At 40.8% G+C, this 23,815-nt stretch overlaps 1 protein-coding gene across 16 annotated transcripts in view; it reads right to left on the minus strand.

Annotated features, from left to right (window-relative positions):
- The window catches only part of DIP2B (DIP2 acetate--CoA ligase B (putative)), a 265,368-nt gene that overhangs the window by 115,212 nt on the left and 126,341 nt on the right, over window positions 1-23,815 (minus strand). For all 16 annotated transcript variants that reach the window (XM_078336631.1, XM_078336628.1, XM_035256791.3 and 13 more), the window contains exon 2: window positions 14,918-14,989. In XM_078336631.1, coding sequence (XP_078192757.1) covers window positions 14,918-14,989 — 72 coding nt within the window. The remainder of the gene's footprint in view (window positions 1-14,917; window positions 14,990-23,815) is intronic.

A 23,815-nucleotide genomic window follows, 5' to 3' on the forward strand; every position in this document is an offset into this window, starting at 1 on the left:
CAGCGGTTTACTATGTTGGCCAGGTAGGTCTCAAACTCCCGACCTCGTAATCTGCCTACCTCAGCCTCCACAAGTGCTGGGATCACAGGCGTGTGCCACCGCGCCCGGCCTCCCAAGACTCTTAAAAGGAAAGCAATCAAAATTAATAATTTAGTGTGGGAGCATCAAATGCTTCAGGAGTTACAATAGGTAACAGCAAAACTCAAAATACAAAACCAAACACCTACCATCGTGCAAAGGATTTGGCAAAAGGCCCCTCCAAATAAAGTTTTCGGCCACTTGTTAGAGACATTACTTAAAATATATTCCAATAGAAAACAAAAAACAGAAAGGGGCTATTTTTATTTGAAAGATCAGATGATATATTGGAAGGAAATCAGATAGCACACACAAGCTACTTTGCTTGTAAATATGTGCACAAAAATGGTTTGATTTAAACAGCACTAAGTTTTGAAACACTTGCTTTTTATTATTATTTTGGTCATAAAGAATATGCTACTGAATCACCTACAACTGATTTTATTAATTAAATAAGCAGGTTTGCAAGGACAGACCAAACCATCCTGCTAAGAAACATGGTGCTTCCAAATTAGATAGCTAATAATACAAAGAGTGAAAATAATTATATAGATTCTCACTTCACAAAGGATGACACAAAGGTTTATGTATTCCTTTTTATCATTCCTCTCTCAGTTATACTTTTGTGTTTTTTTCTATGTAATTAATTAGAATAAGAGAAAGAAGAAATATGGGCTAAAGAAAAATTATTACGATGAAATGATACAGAGGTGATGGGGGATCTGGGAGTTGACTGATCTATCTGGGAAAGAACTAGAGAAAATGACCATTTCCATTCAGAATTATCTAGAGGTTATCACAGATCAAACCACAAGGAAATATAACACAAAGACATTTGATGAGAATTCAAAGTCAGATGACATTTAGCCAAGAGACTTACTGCACTGGTACCAAAAAAAAAAAAAAAAAAAAAATACCTCACAACCCACTCTTCACCAAGCAACATTAACATGATTCTCTGCAGTGGTTATCTCAGTTCCCTCAGGACTTTGGTCATCCAAACAGACTAGGTCTCTTTTGGGTCTAAAATCATGGCAACTATTTTGTTATAGTTTGCTAGAAATGAAGCCAAAAAGTTGGTATACAGTTTCAATAATGGACCGACAGGTTTATTCAGTGAGTATTCCTCAGGGGCCCAAAGCACAATGCAACAAAAACATGGATTTCTGATAGAATGAGCTTGGTTCAAATGTGCAACAAACTTGCTTCAAGTTCATGAGAGGTTAAGTTAAAAAGTTGTAAATATATATATATATATATATAAATAATTACAAGGTATATTCTTAGGAATTGAATCACTTAAAATATAACAGGAGATCTTAAAATCTTTCTTAAATTAAACAGTCTCTAATTTATATGCATTTCATAAATTTTTACTTCCATGCACTAGAGTTTATTTTTTTAAATATAAGATTTACAAATATACTTAGTATGCATTGAACATACTAGAAGAAAGGCCAGGCATAGTGGGGCTCACTCCTATAATCCCAACACTTTGGGAGGCTGAGGCAGGAGGATTGCTTGAGCCCAGGAGTTCAAGGCCAGCCTGGGCAACATAGCAAGACTGTGTCTCTTAAAAAAAAAAAAAAAAAATTAGCTGAGCATGATGGTGCATGTCTGTGGTCCCAGTTACTTAGGAGACTAAGACAGGAGGATTGCTTGATACCAGGAGGGCAAGGTTGCAGTGAGCCAAGATCATGCCACTGTACTCCAGCCTGGTCATCAGAGCAAGACTGTCTATTTAAAAAAAAAAAATCAATGACTTCCTTTTCCTTTCCCTAAAAGCAGCTGACAAATCAATGCATATTTGGGAGTAAGAGAAAAGTATGTCCTGGTTAGATTTAAAACATTGTGGAGACTCATTCCCACCTTGGCTCACTTGCAAGGGCAATGATTTATCATGAATGGGGACAGAAAACAACATAGATGAGGACCGCAAACCCCAAATCCAAAACTTTTTTAGCTCCTGTCTAATGCTCACAGGAAATGTTCCTTGAAACATTTCTAATTTCCAATTTTCAGATTTCAGACGTTCAACTGACATATAATGCAAATATTCCAAAATTTTTTTAAAAATCAGAAATACTTCCCAATCCCAAACATTTCAGATAAAGGCTACTCAAACTGTACCTAAGGCCTCATCAAGAAGAGGTGGGAAGGAGTATCAGGGTATGGAAGGCCAGCAGGGCATTATTTAACAGCATATGTAATGTCAACTGGGCAGGCAAGATGCTGCCTCAAGGTGAATGATTCCCTGGCCATAGTGTCACTCCAACTAGATCTCAGAAATTACCAGGGGTGCTAAAATACACATTCCTGTGTTTTGAATAAGATGTACAGTTTCACTGACATGGTAAGGAAAAGCTAAAAGCAAAAATGAAACTTAACAACATGTATCAACCTAATGAGATACTATATGCCATGAAAAATGAAAAATATAGTGAGGCCAAGGTGGGCAGATCACCTGAGGTCAGGAGTTTGAGACCAGCCTGGCCAAGATGGTGAAACCCTGTCTCTACTAAAAATATAAAAAGTAGGGCCAGGCGCGGTGGCTCAAGCCTGTAATCCCAGCACTTTGGGAGGCCGAGGCGGGTGGAACACGAGGTCAACAGATGGAGACCACCCTGGTCAACATGGTGAAACCCTGTCTCTACTAAAAATTACAAAAAAAAAATCAGCTGGGCACAGTGGCGCGTGCCTGTAATCCCAGCTACTCAGGAGGCTGAGGCAGAAGAATTGCCTGAACCCAGGGGGCGGAGGTTGTGGTGAGCCGAGATCACGTCATTGCACTCCAGCCTGCGTAACAAGAGCAAAACTCCCTCTCAAAAAACAACAACAACAAATATATAAATATTTATAAATATATATATTTTATATATATTAAATAATTTAATAAAATATATATATATATATATATATATATAAAAATTAGCCGGGTGTGGTGGCATGTGCCTGTAACCCCAGCTACTCTGGAGGCTGGGGCAGGCAACTTGCTTGAACCCGCGGAGGTTACACTGAGCCTCACATCATTCCACTCCAGCCTGTGTGACAGAGCAGGACTTCATCTCAAAAAAAGAAAGGAAGAAAGAAAAATGAAAAATATGTAGACTATGCAGATACTTCAGTCCAAATAAAGTAATGCCAAGTGATAAAAGAACACGAAATATTATGTACACAATATAATTACGTGTATGTAAAAAATATATATAATTATAAGTGTCAGGTGTGACACAAAAATCCCAAAGGTATTTAGATTGAGGTTCTCCCTATTTCTTTACAATTTCATTGTTCTGCTTATAGAATGAATTACATATAAAATAAAAGTAATTCTAAAAGACACTAAATACAAGTAAGTGCTGGAATGGAAGCTGCTAGACTCACAAATTAAGTCTTCTTTACGACTTCTAAATTCTAGCATAAAATAAGATAGAGATCTGAAGAAAAAAGACAACTTGCTGATTATCATTACATAGCAAGAGCTTCAGTTAGGGGGTTTCTGATCTTTCAGTCTGTTATGCAGAATATCCACTAGGGGTCACCATTATGTTTAAATAGTGATGATGTTAAAAGGTTTAGTAACAATAAAAAGTGCACATTTTAGGTTCAATAACACAAGGCCTTCCTTCTCAATGATCAACATGTACATAATTTATTGCTCGTTGGCAGAAAAAGACCTCAAAGTTTAATATGTTTCTACTGTTTGAACATGGTAAGGATGATAACTTGAAAGAAATGCTATTTAGTAGAACAAAACTACAGAACATTTCCACTTAGGAAGATGGAAGGAAGCCACCAGCCTCCACATGTTATCTTTTAATTCTGCTTACGATTTAACAGATATTCTCACCTCCAAGACTAACAATGTGAAACAGGAAGGGCTCTGAGAACCAAGGAACCTAATAATTCAACTTCTGGTGGTTGAACAGGGCAGACATGCCTACTGTTCTTGGTGCTAGAGTCCAGAGAAGAAACGTTAAGCAAGTGGTCACCATGTATCTTTTACAATGTGATACGTGCCAAGAAGGAAAAGAACAAGGGTCTCTCAGCTCACATACTGGGAAATTTAACTTTCATTAGAGTTTCAGAGAAGGCGACTGTCTGTAAAAGGAGACAGTGATGCAAGACCTAACTAGGCAAAGAGAAGGAAAAGCCACTTTATTCAAAAGCATGGTGTTTCTAGAAGCCCAGTGAGGGAGCAAAGCCTTGGGAAGTCTAAGACAGACCAGTGGGGCTAAAGATACAGCAAAAGGGTAGGGTGTTACAAAATGAGACTGGACTAGAAAAGCAGTATCAAGTCACTTGCCCTAAGCTGAGTGGACGGCCTTTGAAAGGATTTACAGGAAACAACAGAATATCAATGATGATAATATTTCTTTGGCTCCTCAAATTTGCCTATCACCATCTCATTATATCTTCACAACAGCACCATGTGATAAGATACTATTAACAAAGTAGGATGCCCATCACAGATTTTTCCACAATGAGAGTGAGCCGATAATCACCTTGAATCACTATAGGGCCCTCACTCCCACCCCATCCAAGAAGGATGGATAAATGTACCTTGATTGAGAGGCTAAAGCAGCTGTGAGTAACTGGGGACAGACTTCCTTACAAGGATAGGTGATTAACCTCACCACCTAGGGAAGGCAAGAGAGGAATGAGAGTGCTGGTGTTTGGAATATGGAAAAGGAGCCACCTGCCTTTTTCCAGGGGTAGACTAAGGAAAGAGGGTTGGGAACTCCGGGTTTGTAAAGTAGCAGGTGTCTGAACAGATCCTGATCCAGAGCTTCCTTGGCCACTTGACATCAGGAACATGGCAGTGCATGAGGCTAAAAGAGCCAACACGAAAAACTTTGTTCTGGGAGTCCAAGTAAAATACCTGGCTCTTCCTCCATAAAGCATCAGAGTAACCAATGCAGGGAACAGGCTCAGCATTACTGGCTGGTCACATAGTGAGAATCAGTTTTCAGCAGCACCCTGTGAGATGATGGAAAGCAAACAGTAGACTGTGGGGATCTTTTCCCTTTTGGGTGTGAAAGCTGGATCTATCCACCTTTCCTTTTGCACTGCCTATATCCCTGAGGGTTCTTAGACAATTTAGGAGGAAAAAGAAGCCACAACAGGAAAATACTGGACTTCCTTCTAATGAGACATATTGGGGCAGATACAATTGCAATCTGTTCCAATTCATAGTGATTCTAATGCCATCCAAACCTAACAAATGAAAGCAGAATGGGGACTGGAAAAAAGGTTCTATGTTCTTTCCATTATGCTATGGAGCCTTATTAGGAAGGAACTTTTAAATCGAAATGAGATAGATAAAACAAAATAGATTCTACTCCTCAAGCCCTGTGCATATATACACACACAGAGGCACATTGTCTACTAAATATTCATAGTTGGAAATGTTATGTGGCATTACAAAATGCTATTCCTGATTTCGAAAACTGGTTTTAAGTTTATGTCCCTTTGAATTTCCATAGTACTTTGTTTAGAGCTCTCTTACAGTACTTATTTTACTCTCTTTTATGATCCTCATTTGTGTAACTGTCATCTCTCTGCTATAGTGTAAATAACTTGAGGTCAGAGGCTGGTCTTAATCATCTTGCAGCTCCTACAGTAATTCCTTGATCTTTTATACTGCAGGCATTTAGTATTTTAATTAAAATAAATAATTAAGATCTTGTCTGTCTCCTCACCTCCACCCATGATAGCAGCTGGCTGGGAAAAATAAACACAAAAATGTAGAGACATCCATTTAAAGTTCACCTAAAAATCCTGCTTATCTCTGTATCTCCAATTCCTATTAAGTTGTACGCAAAAATGTGTGCCTCTCACCATCTTCATATACTTACACAAGGACATTAAGGAAAACAGGGTTACAGACTATTCTTAAGAGGCATTATTAGAGGCTTGAGAGAGAAAATAAAAGGGTTTTTCTTTGTTTCACTTTAACTTGGTCATACTCGCACCCTTGAACAACCTTAATGGCAGGACTGAACCTAGAACTGTGATGAAAGGGGCCAAGTGTAGTGTACTTATAGGAACTGGAACACCAGGGACTGCCACTCAGCCCAGTAAGCAGCAATCACAAAAGGAACCCACATTTGGGAAAAACCTTTGGGTCGCCAGAATTTCTTATCAAGACAAGCTAAAGAACATCAACAAATATTAAAAACTATCTTCATAAACTTATGTTTTATCCCTTAAAAAAAATAAGTAGGTGGGAGTCTGGGGAGAAAAACAATGCAGAAACATACAGGCCAAGAAAGAAAACATGAAAGGTAAGATCTTATTCTGAAGCAAGAGATTAACACGATTCACTTCAAAAATGAAGTGAAAGACAGAAGCAAGTCAAAGGATGAAGGAAGAAAATCAAATATACAAAGGTCACAAATAATCTCAAATATATTAAGACAAAACAGAATGAGCAGCTCCCTGCCTCTCCTTTTCTTTCTGCTCATTCATTGTTATAAATCTTGTAGTACTATTTAAAATAGATGTATCAACTTCATTTAAAAATTAAAGAAATGCTAGAGTATCAGATGAGAACTGATATACTCTACACAGCCTCTTGAGGTTTTAGCAGGTCTAAATTAAAAGATCTATTGAGGGTGGAGACAAGTTGTCAGGATCAATCAACAAGAGACCACTCTCCAATCTGCAGAGTGCCGCTTCTTGTATTACCTAACCTTTTATCTTCGTAGATGTTTACTCAAGAAAATAACAGAAATTCTAAATGCTCTTTCTTTTTAGTTCTGTAAACAATTATAGAACATCGACTATATATAAGGCACTAATGCTAGAAACTGGGGACATGAAGAATAAAAACAATAAAAAAGAATGTTCTCCAGTAGGTGAATAAGACACACAAACAGACCATAATCTATGGGATGGCCAAAGACAGCTCTTTCAAAACACAACTCAGATAATGGGAGTGGGGACTATTTATAGTGCTGGTCAAGGAAGGCTTCTCCAGGACTTCCCTAATTGAACAAACCCCTAAGTAGAGTGACAAAGCAAGCCAGGTGGCTTCTGGGCCATGTCTTGTCCCATGCTGTCTCCTTGCTGTCTAAACAGTATTTGGAACACAGGAGGCACTTATTAAACATGTACTGTGCTTAGATTTTGTCCATAACCCCTGTATCTTTAGAGTGAACTATTTTTCTATTAAAGCTACTTGGAATTATAAGTTATTTGTATCCAAAGTATCTTAAAGATTAGATCAAAGGATCAGCACAGGAAAATTGCCTTCCTACACAAAATCTTCCATTTTCCTGCAACTCCAAGAGTGGCCAAGAGTGACTAATTTACAGAGGAGTTAGACTGTGTGTGGTTTGAAAATTCAATTCTTTGGGCCATGCCAAAGGAGAGAGTTAATTTCCTGGCCCCTTCTCCCTGGAAGTAGACTAATTGAGGTGTGTGGGAAGCTTTATACTTGGCCATAGTAGCCTCCAACTACTGAAAGATGTTCTGTGGGCCATTCTTTTCAAAGAGCAAACAGCTCAGAATGAGCAGGAGATGGGAGGTGTGAATCTGCCATATCTTCATTTCTCCCATGACTCTCAAAGTGGGAGCATTTTGAGGCCCTGAATTTTTAATCTTTAATCTTATAAATTTTAATCTATCGTTAAAAGACAGCATGGCCCTTAAATACCAGATAAGGTTTGGCTCTTGTTTAAAGAAATAACTATCAGTTCCAATGTTGGGAAGTTTAAGTGACTTTTTAGGGTAATTTTGAAGGAGATTTTTGCCATATAGTAACTTTAGAACCTAAACCCTACAATGCTACTGAATTAAGTTAGTTTTTCTTATTTTTGGAGACAGGGTCTCACTCTGTCAACCAGGCTGTAGTGCAGTGGCACAATCATGACTCTCAACATTTTGGGAGGCTGAGGGAGGTGGATTATTTGAGGTCAGGAGTTTGACACCAGCCTGGCCAACATGGTAAAACTCCGTCTCTAATAAAAATACAAAAATTAGCCAGGCATGGTGGCACATGTGTAATCCTAGCTACTCAAGAGTCTGAGAGGCAGGAGAATCACATGAACCTGGGAGGCGGAGGTTGCAGTGAGCCAAAATCATGACACTGCATTCCAGCCTGGGCAACAGAGCAAGACTCTGTCTCAAAAAAGACAGATAGATAGATAGATAGATAGATAGATAGATAGACAGACAGATGACAGATAGATACATACATATATACACACACACATAGATATTAGTGAGAATGTTATTTATTTATTTTTGAGACAGAGTCTCTGTCACCAGGCTGGAGTGCAGTGGCGTGATCCTAGCTTACTGCAACCTGTGCCTCCCAGGTTCAAGGGATTCTCATGCTTCAGTCTCTCAAGTAGCTGGGATTACGTGTGCACCACCAAGCTGCCTAATTTTTTGTATTTTTAGTAGAGATGGGGTTTCACCATGTTGGCCACACTGTTCTCGAACTCCTGGCCTCAGGTGATCTGCCTGCTTTGGAAGCCACCCAAAGTGCTGGGATTAAAAGCATGAGCCACTGCATCCTACCAGGAATGTTACTTTTATACATTATACCAAAGCAGCCATGTTCAAAATGAAGCATCTCACAGTTGTAATGAATGGAATCTAAGAAGACAATAGAGTTTAGAAGAAGTTGAACCCCTCCAAAGATGTAGAAAGCTCCTACCAAAAGGATTAAAATGATTTTCATTCCATTTGACTGTACTGAACTTTAATAAAGTTTAAATTTGCATTCCAGTGTATTTTAAAAAGTCAAACCAGGCAGGGTGTGGTAGCTCACACCTGTAATCCTAGCACTTTTGGAAAGTGGAGGCAGGAGGATCACTTGAGCTCAGGAGTTCGAGACCAGCCTGGGCAACACAGTGAGACCTTCTCTCTATTTAGAAAAATTTAAAAAGTCAAATTAAATGGCTTCCTGCAAAATCTACAAAGATATATGGGGTAAATATGCCAAAGGGTAATCTCTTCTTTTGATATGTAATCTACATAACATAAATTACCCAACCCTGCAACCCAGCCCTTTTTGGGAAAGACATTGTTAAAGAACAAAATGGTTAAAGAAACTGAAAAACACAAAATGAAATAATTTACCACCACGATATCCTTGCTAAAGTATTTGGCTACTAAAAAACATGCTTTAAGAAGAAGAAAATTGAGCCAGGCATGGTGGCTTATGCTTGTAATCCCAGAACTTTGGGAGGCTGAGGTGGGCAGATCACATGACACCAGGAGTTCGAGACCTGAGGTGGGCAGATCATGCGAGGCCTGGCCAACATGGTAAAACCCTGTCTCTACTAAAAATACAAAAATTAGCTGGGTGTGGTGGCACATGTCTGTAATCTAAGCTACTCAGGAGGCTGAGGCATAAGAATCGCTTGAACCTAGTAGGCAGAGGTTGCAGTGAGAGGAGATTGTGGCACCACACTCCAGCTTCGGAGACAGAGCAAGACCCTCTCTCAAAAAAAAAATAGAAAAGAAAAGGAGGAGGAAGAGGAAACTAAACTGAGAAGAACTGAGATATAAGAAGGAATAGTAAAGAAATAGATAATAACTATTGTTAACTACATAAAACAGTAACTGAGGCCAGGCGCAGTGGCTCACACCTATAATCCCAGCATTTTGGGAGGCTGGGAAAGGTGGATCATGAGCTCAGGAGTTCAAGACCAGCCTTACCAAGATGGTGAAACTCCATCTCTACTAAAAATACAAACATTAGCTGGGCATGGTGGCACGTGCCTGTAATCCCAGCTACTTGGGAGGCTGAGGCGAGAACTGCTTGAACCTGGAAGGCAGAGGTTGCAGTGAGCCTAAATCGCGCCATGGCACTCCAGCCTGGGCAACAGAGCAAGGCTCTGTCTCAAAAAAACAAACAAACAAAAAAACCAAAACCAGTAACTGACAGTTGAAGGTGTATGTAAAATAAAGCTAATACTAAAATGTAAGATAAGAAGTGGTATAGTAACTATTGTTAACTAAAACAGTAACTGAGGCCGTGGTGGCTCAGGTCTGTAATCCTAGCACTTTGGGAGGCCAAGACAGGCCGGTCACCTGAGGTTGGCAGTTCAAGACCAGCTTGACCAGAATGGAGAAATCCCGCTTCTACTAAAAATACAAAAATTAGCTGGGTGTGGTGGCATGTGCCTGTAGTCCCAGCTACTTGGGAGGCTAAGGCAGGAGAATCCCTTCAACCCAGGAGGCAGAGGTTGCAATGAGCTGAGATTGCACCATTGAACTCCAGCCTCCATAACAGAGCAAGACTCCATTTCAAAAAAAGTTGTGGTGATCAACATCAAAGCATTCTAAAGTCCTTATGTCCTTTAGGGGAATTAAGATGCCTAATAACTGACCATGTTTAGATTTGTGGGTTTTTTTTGTTTTTGAGACGGAGTTTCGCTCTTGTTACCCAGGCTGGAGCGCAATGGCGCAATCTCGGCTCACCGCAACCTCTGCCTCCTGGGTTCAGGCAATTCTCCTGCCTCAGCCTCCTGAGTAGCTGGGATTACAGGCACGTGCCACCACGCCCAGCTAATTTTTTGTATTTTTAGTAGAGATGGGGTTTCACCATGTTGACCGGGATGGTCTCGATCTCTTGACCTTGTGATCCACCTGCCTCGGCCTCCCAAAGTGCTGGGATTACAGGCTTGAGCCACCACGCCCGGCCCCTAGATTTGTTTTTTAAAGCCTTAGGATAAAAAACACCATAGAGACAAACAGTTACTCATGAAAGAAGAAACAATTTGCAATGAAGAATTCTTAATTGGAACATACCTAGTAACATAGCTTTAAAACTATACATAAAGCAAAACTTGACAGAATTACATCTATAGACAAATCCATAGATTTGTCAGGGAGAGAGAGAAGAAAGAGAACGGGGAGGGGAGGGGAGGGGAGGGGAGGGGAGGGGAGGGGAGGGGAGGGGAGGGGCGGGGCAAACAACATAAAGCAGAGGCTTTAGAAATAAAGGGAATATTATCAATAACTGAAAACTTAAAACAATTTCCTAGAAAAATTAAGTTTACCAAAACTGGCTCAAGAAGACACAGAAAACGGATAGGTCCTGATAACAAAAGAGGGAAAGGAAGACAGGGATGTTGAGGATCACTTTTAAGCCTCAAACTTGCTGGGCTTATGAATGTGAGTTGTATTCACTCAGAAGAGAAAACTAGAAGCACAGGAGCAGGTTGGATGTTGTGGTTGGTCTTCTGGGGAATGTATGCAGGGAGGGGTTAGAAATGGTGGTAGGGGTGGGGTACAGAAGTCATAAATTTAAATTTTGGTTATGTTGAAATGGTGGTACCTTTAAGGTATGTAAGTGGAGATATTAAGTATGCAGTTGGATCTATGGATCAGGAGGTCGGAAGAGATCTGGGTTGAAGATACATATTTGTGAGTTATCTGAATTCAAACCATAATTAGTCACAGGGGTGGCTGAAATAATCTTGTTCTCAAAGTGTGGTCCCTGTACCACCAACCTCAACATTACCTGGGAAATTAACAAAAATACAAATTCTCAGGCCTTACCCTGGACCAAATGAATCAGAAACCCTGAAAATGGGGCCCTGAAGTCTATGTATTAACAAGCTCTCCAGTGATTCTGAGGGCTTGCTACAATTTGAGAACTGCTGACAAGGAGTGAGAAGGCAAGAGGTCTTGGTCCTTAACTTGAGAGATCTAACATTTAACAGACAAAAATGAGCCTGTAAGAAAGACTAAGAGCAGCAGGAACAGAGGATAAGAAAATAAGAAGAGTGGGTAGGGCAGGGTGGCTCAAGCCTGTAATCCCAACACTTTGGGAGGCCAAGACAGGTGGATTGCTAAAGCCCAGGAGTTCAATACCAGCCTGGGTAACATGACAAAACCCTGTCTCTACAAAAAAATACAAAAATTAGCTGGGTGTGACAGCAATGCTGTAGTCCCAGCTACTTGGGAGGTTGAGGCAGGAGGATCGCTTGAGCTTAGGAGGCAGAGGTTGCAGCCGGCCTAGATCACACCACTGCACTCCAGCCTGGGCAACAGAGCCAGACCCTGTCTCAAAACAAAAGCAAGCAAGAAAGAAAAGAAGGTAAGAAGAGTGCTTCAAAACAAGTGTTTCGAGAGACAGGGTGCTGAATACTAATGAGATTTGATGGCAGTAGCTCCAGAAGAAATTAAAATGGGCTGAGAAGTGAGCAGTTGAGAAAACAGTGTTAAGTATGAAGACAGTTCTGAGCAGTTTGATTAGAAAGGGGCAACAGAGAGGGTGAAAATCAAAGTGGCTGACAAGTAAATGGAGGATTTTTTTTTAAAAGGGCAGTAATAAGCATGATCAACAGCTGAGGGACGAATATGGCTGAAAGAGAGAGTGACCATACAAGAGAGCTGAGGACCTGACAGCAATGGCATACCAAGGGGGCAATGCAGCTGTCTGCCTCAGCAAGTGAGGTCTTTATTACAGTGAATTGCTGCACACAGCAATACTTTGTAGTAAAAAGCACACCAATTTCTTGTCGTCTTCATCATTGCTTTTTATATTTTTATTTATTCATCTTTTGAGACAGAGTCTCACTCTGTGGCCCAGGCTGGAGTACAGTGGCATGATCTCGCCTCACTGAAACCTCTGCTTCCTGAGTTCAAGTGATTCTCCTGCCTCAGCCTTCTGAGTAGCTGGGATTACAGATGTGCACCACCACACTCAGCTGTATTTTTAGTAGAGATGGGCTTTTGCCATGTTGGCCAGGCTGGTCTTGAATTCCTGACCTCAGGTGATCTACCATCCTCAGCCTCCCAAAGTGCCGGGATTATAGGTGTAAACCTCTGCACCTGGCCCATCATTGCTTTTTAAGTTCTCTACAGACACTGTCTACCTTATGACTACACCCAGATGAACTGTTCCCACTGCCCTATCCTTGGTGCCATAGGATACTATAAGGTTTGGGGGAAAAGGTGGAGCAGTTGGGATCCAAAGCATAGGTAAAAGGACTGTCTTTTGGCAGGAGGGACAGATAATCTTTTTAACTAGAAGGAAGTAAGTAATTATGGAAGGGCACAGATGTGGGAAGTGTGGCATCAGGAAGTTGAGGGGGTTGTGATCTCATGCCTTCTATTTCCCCTGTGAGGTCACCTGCAAGGCCATCCCTACTTGGGGAGGGATATGCCACAGTCTCTTGGCCTACTGCAATTAAACAGCTGATTCACCAAATCCATATTCACTAAGCAAATGATTTGGTTCCCCTTATAAGGCTTGCCCATGGGGCAAGAATGTGCTGACCATATGGATTTCTCATACTAGCTAGGCAGGGTGGCTCACATCTATAACCCCAATGCTTTGGGAGGCTGAGGTGGTAGTACTGCTTGAACTCAGAAGTTCAAGACCAGCCTGGGCAATAAAATGAGACCCCATCTCCACAAAAAAATAATTAGTTTGGTGTGGTGGCACACATCTTTAGTCCCAGCTACTCAGGAAGCTGAGGCAGGAGGATCACTTGAACCCAGGAGACTGAGGCCGTAGCCAGCTATGATCACACTACTGCACTCCAGCCTGGGTGACAGGGCAAGACTTTATCTTAAAAAAAAAAAAAAAAAATTCTCATAGTAAATTCTATGACTTTTTTAACCTGAATTGGTTTTTGTATAGCCTGACTATGGATAACAAATTGTGGTCCTTTTTATAGTTATATCTCTTGTTGAGCTATTGCTCTTAAACAAAGTGACTCAAGTAAATCTCTGGGCCTTCAGAGGCATGGGTCAGATCCACGATAAGCAACAAATCAGGGTAACCTCCCCAACCCCTAGGTCATGCCTTCCTCAGCAAAGCTGGCTTTTCATCAGCTGTGGCTGGCCCAATTTCTACCTCTTCTCTCTCAATTCATTTAGTTATGTACCTATTCACTGAGATATCTTAAATCAGCATTCTCTGTATTGATCTACTAGTTTCTCTATGAAGGTATCTCCAAGAACAATACAGGAACGAAAACAAGCACATCAGTGAAATATATTGGTATAGCATTATTATTTATTCCATTGTTCATTCAACGAATATTTACAGATCATAAACCCTGTGCAAAGCTTAATATGAGAACTGTGGGAGATACAGAGTCCTCATGATATTTATAATCCACTTTAAAAAAAAGCCATCAGTTCCACAAATAACAGACTTGCAGAAACACACTTTGGTTTAAGCGGAGAGAAAATCAGAAATAAAGACAAAACACACTATAGTAAAACTGATTAAAGCAGAAATAGGCTAACAAAGGAAATCCTGCAATCTGAGTAACTTTAAAAATAACGATGATTATTTAGACACAGCCTTGCTTAGAGGCAAAGGTTATGGCAATCCCTTTGGAATTAAGCATGAAATTAACTCAGGACTTTCTGATCTATAAAAAACATGCTAGTCTCTCTATAGAAGCAATAAGTCTGGCTTAGAATTAATCTACAAGTGCATTTAGGGTTTTGCCCCCCAATCCTCAAGTATTGCCATTCAATACTAGATATGTCCTTTCTTCCTCCCTCTTGCTCTTCTTTCATCAAGGTTTGTGCGCCATCATAAATACGATGTAGTTTTTCCATGGTTTGGTATTTTCTGCCATGGAATCATCTCAATTATGCACAGTCTTTCACACACTACCACCCAAGTTCTGTGTAAATTAACTGATGACCTTAGGTATTTTTTTAAGTGCCTAGCACACAGCAGATGCTCAATTAAGATTCATTTCCTCCTTTCTTTCCTTCTGTTTTTTTTCTCTCCTCTGGTGAGGAAGGGAGGGAAAAACAGGAACAAACAAAAGATAGAGCTCTTGTAAGACCACATCTCTTTGGTGTAAAAATACTGAGAAAGTTGAAACCATTTTTTATTGCCTACCTTGTGTCTGCGGGCTGTAAGGAGACAGGAGTTTGGATCTTTTCTTTTCATAGCCCTTCTGGGTGATGTCCCCTAAAATAACAAGAAACAGAAACAGGTTATGCATTATTCTTACTCTGTCGTTTACCACTGTAAAAATAAAATTAATTACAGCGTTATAGAACTACTGCATATAGAGGCATGGGGTTATGGTGGGGAGATGTATGGCCCTTTGCCAAGGATTTTTCTATGTATGATTTCCCACAGGCTTGGAGCTGACTTCCTGTAGAATATTGCAGAGCTTGTCCCCAAACCAGTCTTGCATAGCAGTTTGTTGTATACCATGACAGAGACCTCCAAGTTCCTAGGCCTCCCTAGCTTCCTTGGTATTTAAGATATCCCAAAATGGAATGCTGCACGGCTGATAAGGATTTCTCTCTGGAGTTTCAGTTTACCAAATGAGTACAACTGCTTTTTGAGGTATTCACTTATACTGCTATACAGAACCACATAAAGTTAAGAGAAAATAAAGTTCAGACTCTTGATGGGATAATTAAAAGGTCTTTCTGTACCCTAACACCGTGATAAAACCTGAAACTGGAATTCTCACATCCTCTCCCCTTGGTTCACTGCTTTGTCTTATTCATGTAGCTCTTTTCCACAAGATTAAATTTAAAAGTATCTATAATGCATACACAAAGTAGTACATATATAACAAATGCAGTAAGGATAAACTGATAAATACAGGAGAAAATCTGTAGTTGAAGTGGCAAGAAATATACTAGCTACAAAGGAAAGGGGAACAGATGGATGGGTAGAGAGTAGGGTTAAAAGGAAAAGGCAATGCCAGGTGCGGAGGCTCATGCCAGTAATCCTACCACTTTGGGAGGCTGAGGTGGGCAGATCATGAGGTCAGGAGGTCGAGACCATCCTGGCTAACACAGTAGAACCCCATCTCTACTAAAAAAAAAAATAATTAAAAAAAAAATATTAGTCAGGTGTGGTGGCAAGCATGTGTAGTCCCAGCTACTCCAGAGCTGAGGCAGGACAATGACTTGAACTCAGGAGGCGGAGGCTGCAGTGAGCCGAGATCACGCCATTGCACTCCAACCTGGGTGACAGAATGAGACTCCATCTCAAAAAAAAAAAAAAGCAGGAAATGCAGACGAACAAGAGGACATTCAAGGGAGAATGAGTGATTTAAAGCTAAGAGATGAAAGACATGCCATGAGGTGACAGGACAGCACTGTTTTCTGAAAAGAAAAGAAAAAAAAAAACCTTTTAAAATAAGAGGTAACTTATTTACCATGAATCTATAAAACAGGAAAATGTCAAACTGTAGTATAAAAAGTGCCTTCAACATTCAAATTTTTAATATTCACTTATTATATAGTCAGTTGATGGGGGGAAAGCCTATTTAATGAATACAAATTTGCAATCAAGGGTGATAAATGTCAGGTGCTGTTGGCCTCAGCCTCCGTGCTGCAGTGGATGGTGGAGAGGAAGCAGGGATAACTGAAAAGGGCTAGTGCAGAGGACTAACACTTTGCACTGCAGCAAGTTCACACTTGCTGGGAGAATGAGTTGTCAGGAACCAAGAGCAAAAGCCAGAAGGAGTAGATGTTGCTCCACTGCTACTACAGACATCAGGACAACAGTAAGTAGTAGCCTGAATTAAAGATAGAGGTAGAAGACATGAATGAAGTGAACGAACTAAGAGAAAGACCATAGGATTTGCTGACTAGTTTAAAGTAGGGGCCGGGCGCTGCGACTCATGCCTGTAATCCCAGCACTATGATATGATAGGTCAAGGCGAGCAGATCATGAGGTTGGGAGTTCAAGACCAACCTGGCCAACACAGTGAAACACCATCTCTATGAAAAATACAAAAAATTCGCTGCGTGTGGTGGTTCACGCCTGTAATCAGTAGGCTAAGGCAGGAGAACCACTTGAACCCAGGAGGCGGGGAGGTTACAGTGAGCCGAGCTCATGCTACATCCTGGGCAACAGAGGAAGACTTCGTCAGAGGAGCAGGGAGATAAAGTAAAGTGGAGGTGGTTTCTCACTTGAGGTACGTGTTTGGTGAGCTTGAAGAAGAGAGTTAAGCTTAGGACAGGCCTGTGAGACACATAAGAAGAGATGGCTAATCAACAGTTGGTTTTATGGATCCAGAACTCAGGAAAGAGAGATTTGGAATCATAGGGATATAGTTGAAAAGTAAAATGATATAATCTTCTTAATCTGCAACTTTTTTTTTTCCTTTTTTAAGATGGAGTTTCGATCTTGTTGCCCAGCTGGAGTGCAATGGCAAGATCTCAGCTCACTGCAACCTCCACCTCCCACATTCAAATGATTCTCCTGCCTCAGCCTCCCAAGTAGCTGGGACTACAGGCATGTGCCACCACACCCAGCTAATTTTGTATTTTTAGTAGAGACAGGGTTTCTTCATGTTGGTCAGGCTGGTCTTGAACTCCCAAACTCAGGTGATCCACCCGTCTCGGCCTCCCAAAGTGGTGGATTACAGGTGTGAGCCACCACACCCAGCCATAATTTGCAGGTTTCTAGCAAAATTAATTTAGCAGCTGTACTTCTAAGAATTTGTTCAATGATAATACTCACACAAGTACACAAAAATCCATCAGAATATCCTGTGCTCTATTGTTTACAGTAAAAATAAAACAAAACCTGGCAGCAATCTAAATGCTTATATCATAGATCATTTATATTAGTAGCTTTCAACTAGGAGACTTTTGTCCCCCAGGACATATGTGACAATGTTGGGAAACATTTTTGTCACCATGGAAGAAGAGGTGCTACTGGCATCTAGGGGATAGAGGTCAGGGATGCTGCTAACATCCTGCAATGTCCCACAACAAAGATTTATCCAGCCCAAAATGCCACTAGCGCTGAGGATGGAAAACCTCGATCTATACAATAATGTTCAAGTAATCCAAATATATTGCCACAGGAGATGTCTGTAACACATTATGTGTAAAAGGCAAGCTGCAGAACAGTAGGTATATATGATTTTATTCTGTAAAAAATAAAAAAAGTAATAGATATGTTTGCATATATTCAGAAAATAATCTGGAAGGCCATATACTAAATTGTTTATCCTTGGGTGATTTTCATCGGGTGTGTCCGGGGGGGCAGGGGTGTATACACATATATTATGGAGACAGGGTCTCCCTCTACCACCTAGGCCGAAAGGAGTAGAGTGGTACGATCATAGCCCATTGCAACCTCAAACTCATGGGCTGAAGTGATCTTCCCACCTCAACCTCCCAAGAGTCTGGGACTATAGGAACATGCCATCATGCCTGGCTAGTTTTTAAATTTTTCCTCAAGACAGAATCTCGCTTTGTTGCCTAGGCTGGCCTTGGGCTCAAGCAATTGCCTAGCCTCCCAAAGTGCTAGAATTACAGGTGTGAGGCACACCTGGACTGTTTTATACACTTCAGCAGAGTTTGATTTTTAAAAAATAAGCCTGATTCACATAAATTCAAAAGTACACATTTTTTCTGCCATCAAGACCTGAATGCACATAAAGTTTAAAAAAAAAAAAAGAAAAAAATTTTCTTAGAGTATACATTTTTCTCTCTAATAATGAATGGCCCATAGGTGTATATTTGCTGACAAGATGGTTTACATAGTATATTCAATTTTAAGGATAAAATTTTTGATAGGCCATTGGATGGGGTAAAAAAAAAAAATAGTGTGTTTGCATACATGTAAAAATTTTTTTCTATGTATGCAGTGGAAAAATGTGGATGTTTACACACCAAAATATTAACAGTGGTTAGCTATGGCTTGCAAGATTATGAAGTGGTATTACTTTCTTTTCCTTCTTTCCTTTTTGCTCTAATTTTTCTACAACGAACATTATTTCAAGAAACAATAAATATTTTAAAACTTCAATCATGACTACTTACGACACTATACAAATTTAAGCACAATCGTCCTTCATCTGTTTCCCTAGTGAAATACAGAAACTTCTGTGAATTTTTGTTAAAAAAATTAATTAAACCTTTTCAAATTAGCCAACTCAAGACTTTAGGGAATTTCAAACAATACACACAGCTAACAGGGGTATAGGAGCGTACCAAGGAAACCGTCATTAGTAACAGGAAACCATGTCTTCTATTGTAAAAGAAATACCAGAGCATTCTCCTGTCCCATTCCCCACTCACAAAATCCTCTACCTCCACCCCCATCCTGGCACAAAGGACACTTCTGATGGCTCAGAACACATCTGGCAAAGTGACAAAGTGAAAGGCCTTTAAAAAGCTTTCTTCAGTGCTTAAGTCTCAGTCAGGCACTGTCAGTAAATGATCGTGGGACAATCTGTTAGATTTGGCATCCTGGACATTAATCAACTACTAACCTCCTCAGGTTTTGAAAGAGGTCAATCAAGAGAGTCTAGTTCAGCCATGCCAATTAGCTCCATCAGATCCACAAACGAGCAAAGAAATTAAGAAGACCTGGAAGAAGCTGAGCTGCAGTGAGAATGTGAGGACTACAATGCTAGGCCTACAGCAACTTTAAAATGCCCTCCCCCTTTTCTGACCACAAGACCCTGCTCAAAAGTCGCCCCTCTGTGAGGGCTTCCACTTCTTCCTCCTAGTGCTCCTACAAATCTGCATACATGTATCTGACAGCACTTAGCACACCACTGGTATTTTAATTATGTGTTTACACCCCATGTCTCCCTACTACACTGTGCACTTGAGGGCAGGGATTGTGTCTTGTTCATCACTGTAGCCCGCCCACAGCTGGCACAATAGATGCTTGTTGAATGAGTAACTGAATGAATTAATAAAATAGAGGCAGTGAGAGAACAATAAATCAAGGAGACATGTGTACTTGGGTGGAAAACTAGAAATGGAAGAAAAAGAGTTCTTTAGCAAGAAGTGAAAGGGCCAGGGAGAAGAATTTAGTAGACCAGAAGTTTACTGAAACTTGACAGCTAGGCCTTAAAGGTGAACGCAAAAGCAATGCTTGGACTGCCTGAAGAGGGGAACAGTATAACAATCACAAGGCACTAAAAGCTAGAGAACTCCAAGCCAGATATAGATACATTCCTTAGCTAGAGGGCAAGACCAGACAAACCATTCAGTGAAAATCTGTTATTTCACATTTCTGTGGTTGCCACCTATGGTATGTGCTCTTAAATCATCCTCACTACCTGTACTTACAGATTTTGCTGCACTAAAGCAATGCTTTTCAACCCTGTCCAATTTTTAAGAGTCTCCCAAGGAACTTGCAAAAATACAAATTCCCAGACCCCTCCCACAGAGACTCTAATGCACTAAGTCTGGATTAAGATCCAGAAATCTCTACTTCTAACAAGCATTTTCCAATGAGTCTTAAAGCCAGGCAAGTCTGGAAATTGCTACAGTGAGGAATCCTGTATGGGGTATGCTGGATGTTCTGTGGACTGAAGGTGAGGAGGGAACCGACTGGGAGGAGTGGGAAGAATGTTGGCTGGCCTATCCAGCCCCAAGGGAGAGCACAGAACCTCTGGGGCTCAGACACTGGGTCACACCACAGGCTTTCTTACTCAGAACAGACTTTTTGCCATCTGGCATACAGAACAAGAAGGAGAATCATAATACCTATATAAAATTTGCATTAAAATGGCATATGTCTAAGGTAAACCTGTTCTTCAAGTTTTGGTTTTTTGGTTTTTTTTTTTTGAGACAGAGTCTCGCTCTGTTGGCAGGCTGCAGTGAGTGCAGTGGCATGATCTCGGCTCATTGCAACCTCCGCCTCCCAGGTTCAAGTGATTCTCCTGCCTCAGCCTCCCAAGTAGCTGACACTGCAGGCATCCGCCACCATGCCAAGCTAATTTTTGTATTTCTAGTAGAGATGGGGTTTCACCATGTTGGCCAGGATGGTCTCAATCTCTTGACCTCGTGATCTGCCTGTGTCAGCCTCCCAAAGTGCTGGAATTACAGACATGAGCCACTGTGCCCAGCATTCAAGGTTTTTTTTTTTTTTTTTTTTTTGAGAAATAAACAAATACAGGGAAAATTAGCCTTCCCCTCCCACTAGTGTAACGTCTTTCATCTAGGTGCCTGCAGCGCTTGGCAGGAATGGAGGCACAGAGCGTTATATGAAGACACTGACCTAAACCAACAAAAGACTGTTGTGGCGAGTCTGGGACCCACAAACTACGAGATGATCCAGCCGCAGCAGTCAACTGCCAGCAAGTAGACATATAGAAAGACATGTGTGACGCTGAGTATAAAGAACATATATGTTCCCAACTTCTCACCACCTGGGATCAACGAAAACAGCTTGGCACAAGTGGCCCACCAATCATCTTCAAGTCGATTGAGAGAGGACTATGAGGAGGTGTGTGTAAGCCTACTGGCCAACCAAGCCTCCTAAAAGCCACAAGGTGGTAGGGAGAGCAGTCACATAAGTAGTGAGCAGTTATGTGTGATTTACACCAGTGAGGTGGGTGACACCATGCTGTGGTGAAGAGGTCAAGAGTATGAGCTAGACAGAACCACATCTGAGGCAAAAGGACTCTAGCCAAGTTTTACTTCTTGATAAATCTGTTTCTTTTTCTGAGACAGGGTCTCAATCTGTCACCCAGGCTATAGTGCAACAACACAGTCATGGCTTACTGCAGCCTCAACCCCATGTGGGCTCATGCGACCCTCCAGCCTTAGCCTCCTGAGTAGCTGGAACTAGATGGGCATGCCATCATGCCCAGCTAATTTTTTAAGAAGTTTTTTGTAGAGACAAGGGTCTCACTATTGCCCAGGCCAGTCTCAAACTCCTGGGCTCAAGCAATCCTCCTGGCCTCCCAAAGTGTTAGGATTACAGTTGCAAGCCAACGTGCCCAGCAGAGCCTCAGTTTCTACATCTGTGAAATGGGGAACAATATCTCCCTTGCAAAGTTTTCATTGTGATTTAAAATAGGGTCTGGGCTATAGAAAATAACATCAACAAACATTGACTAAAAGCCTACCCTACCGCCCAAGGGTGGTAGAGGTAGACAATTATGTCACAGAGAAGAGTCAGAGACAAACAAACATGACTAACACTCCATAATTAAGTGCCATGGGAGACATGCACACAAATGCAGCACGGAACCTAGAAGGAAGCATCTCAATCTTGGCCTAAGTAGGGAAAGAAATGCTTTACAGAGCAGATGACATTTGGTTTGGGTCTGGCTTTTCATTCTCTTATCAGAAAGGTGATATAAATTCCTAATGATGCAGTCACTCAGTGGTTAGCTAGTTTTACTTTGCTGCTCACTGGCTCTGTACAGGCATGGCCATATTTGGTAGTTGTTCAGGATTCCTATCTCCCAGAGAAATGGGGCAATGCTAAGTAACCTTGTACAGTACTTACAACCTTGTACAGTACATTGAGCAGTTGGGGCTAAATAAACACAACATCTGGAAAATTCTGGAGGGTCATCAAGTCTTATGTATAATTTGTTCTGTGGGGAACAATCTTAAGGGACAGAGAACAAGGATTACAGCTGCAGCCATAAACTTCCTGCCCCAGTGGAAATAAAAGAGCATGTGCCAAGCAACCCTGCCTTAAAGTCAAAGCTATGTAGTCAGAGGTGATAATTGGGGGGCGGAGGGGGGGCGGGCTTTGAGAGTGCAGGAAAGGCATTTTTGAGCACTGATTGGATGATATGCAGATCTTTAAGCAAAGACAAACAAAACAGCATCTTTGCTTTCAAGGAGTTCCCAGTCTAAACAAATATTACAATAAAAGTGCAAGTGCTATACTTGAGATTATTTGCAAAGTCCCATGGGAACAAGGAGACAATGATAATGAAAATTATAATATTGATAAGAACATATAGGCAAAATGACACTTATCAAGGGCCTACTATGTATCAGTCTCTGTTCCAAGAGCCTCGTAACAGCCCTATCAGGTGATATTATCATCATTATTCTCATTTTATAGGTGAAGATAGTAAGGCATAGAAGTCTAAGCAATTTGCCTACAGTCACACCTAGTAAGTGCTGTGATCAGGATTTGAATCCAGGCAGAAATAGCTCCAGAGCCCCTGCTCTTAAACACTATCGTATATTCATTTTTAGCAAAAAGCTCCAAATTTTACTTCAGAAAGACTGAGAAGACATCACAAAAGTTGCTCTTGGGTTAGGTCCTGAAGGATGACTGTCAGAAGAGATAGACACTGAGGGTGAAGGCATAGTTTATAAAACCCAGAGTTTGGAAGAGAGTAGCACGCTTGTAACAGCAGAAACAGAAACCGTAATTTCAATCGCTGATGGACAGAGATGGCCCTATTGCTGCTCCTGCAGCCTAGCCAGAGGGAGGAGTTGGCCGTTTGTGCCTCACCACGAAATCTTCAGACACTTGACATTAAGCGTTGATAGTCACCTCATGGGCCCATCAATTTACTTCACTCTTCAAAAATGACACTATATAATATGACCACCAATCTAACTTTCAGAACATTCTTTTAAATTTTTAAATTTTTTATTCTTTAACTTTTCAAAGCATTCAAATGACATCAATTCATTTAATTTGGCTAAAAACCTTCTTCAATAAACAGAAAATGCATTACCCTCATGAAAACAAGAAACTGAGATGTGAAAATATAAATGTCTTGCCTAAGCTAGACTAGAATCTCTGGCCTTTTCTTAGAGCTCTTTGTCCATTGTTATTTGTAGGTGTCCCCTAAATCGGATGGAATTTAAAAACATAAAACCTATTGTTCATAAATGAATAACATAAGCAATTATTATGAATCACTTCAAAATATAGTTGACTTTCCAAAATGTGTAAACAATTATTCTATTCCTCAACAGGACCCTGGCTGAACTGTCTCTTTTAATCTCTTTCATCTTTTATTGTATTTTATTTTTTGAGAAGGAGTCTCTCTCTGCTGCCCAAGCTGGAGTGCAGTGGTGTAAT

Source organism: Callithrix jacchus, chromosome 9 (genome assembly GCF_049354715.1).
Source record: "Callithrix jacchus isolate 240 chromosome 9, calJac240_pri, whole genome shotgun sequence".
NCBI lineage: Eukaryota > Metazoa > Chordata > Mammalia > Primates > Cebidae > Callithrix > Callithrix jacchus.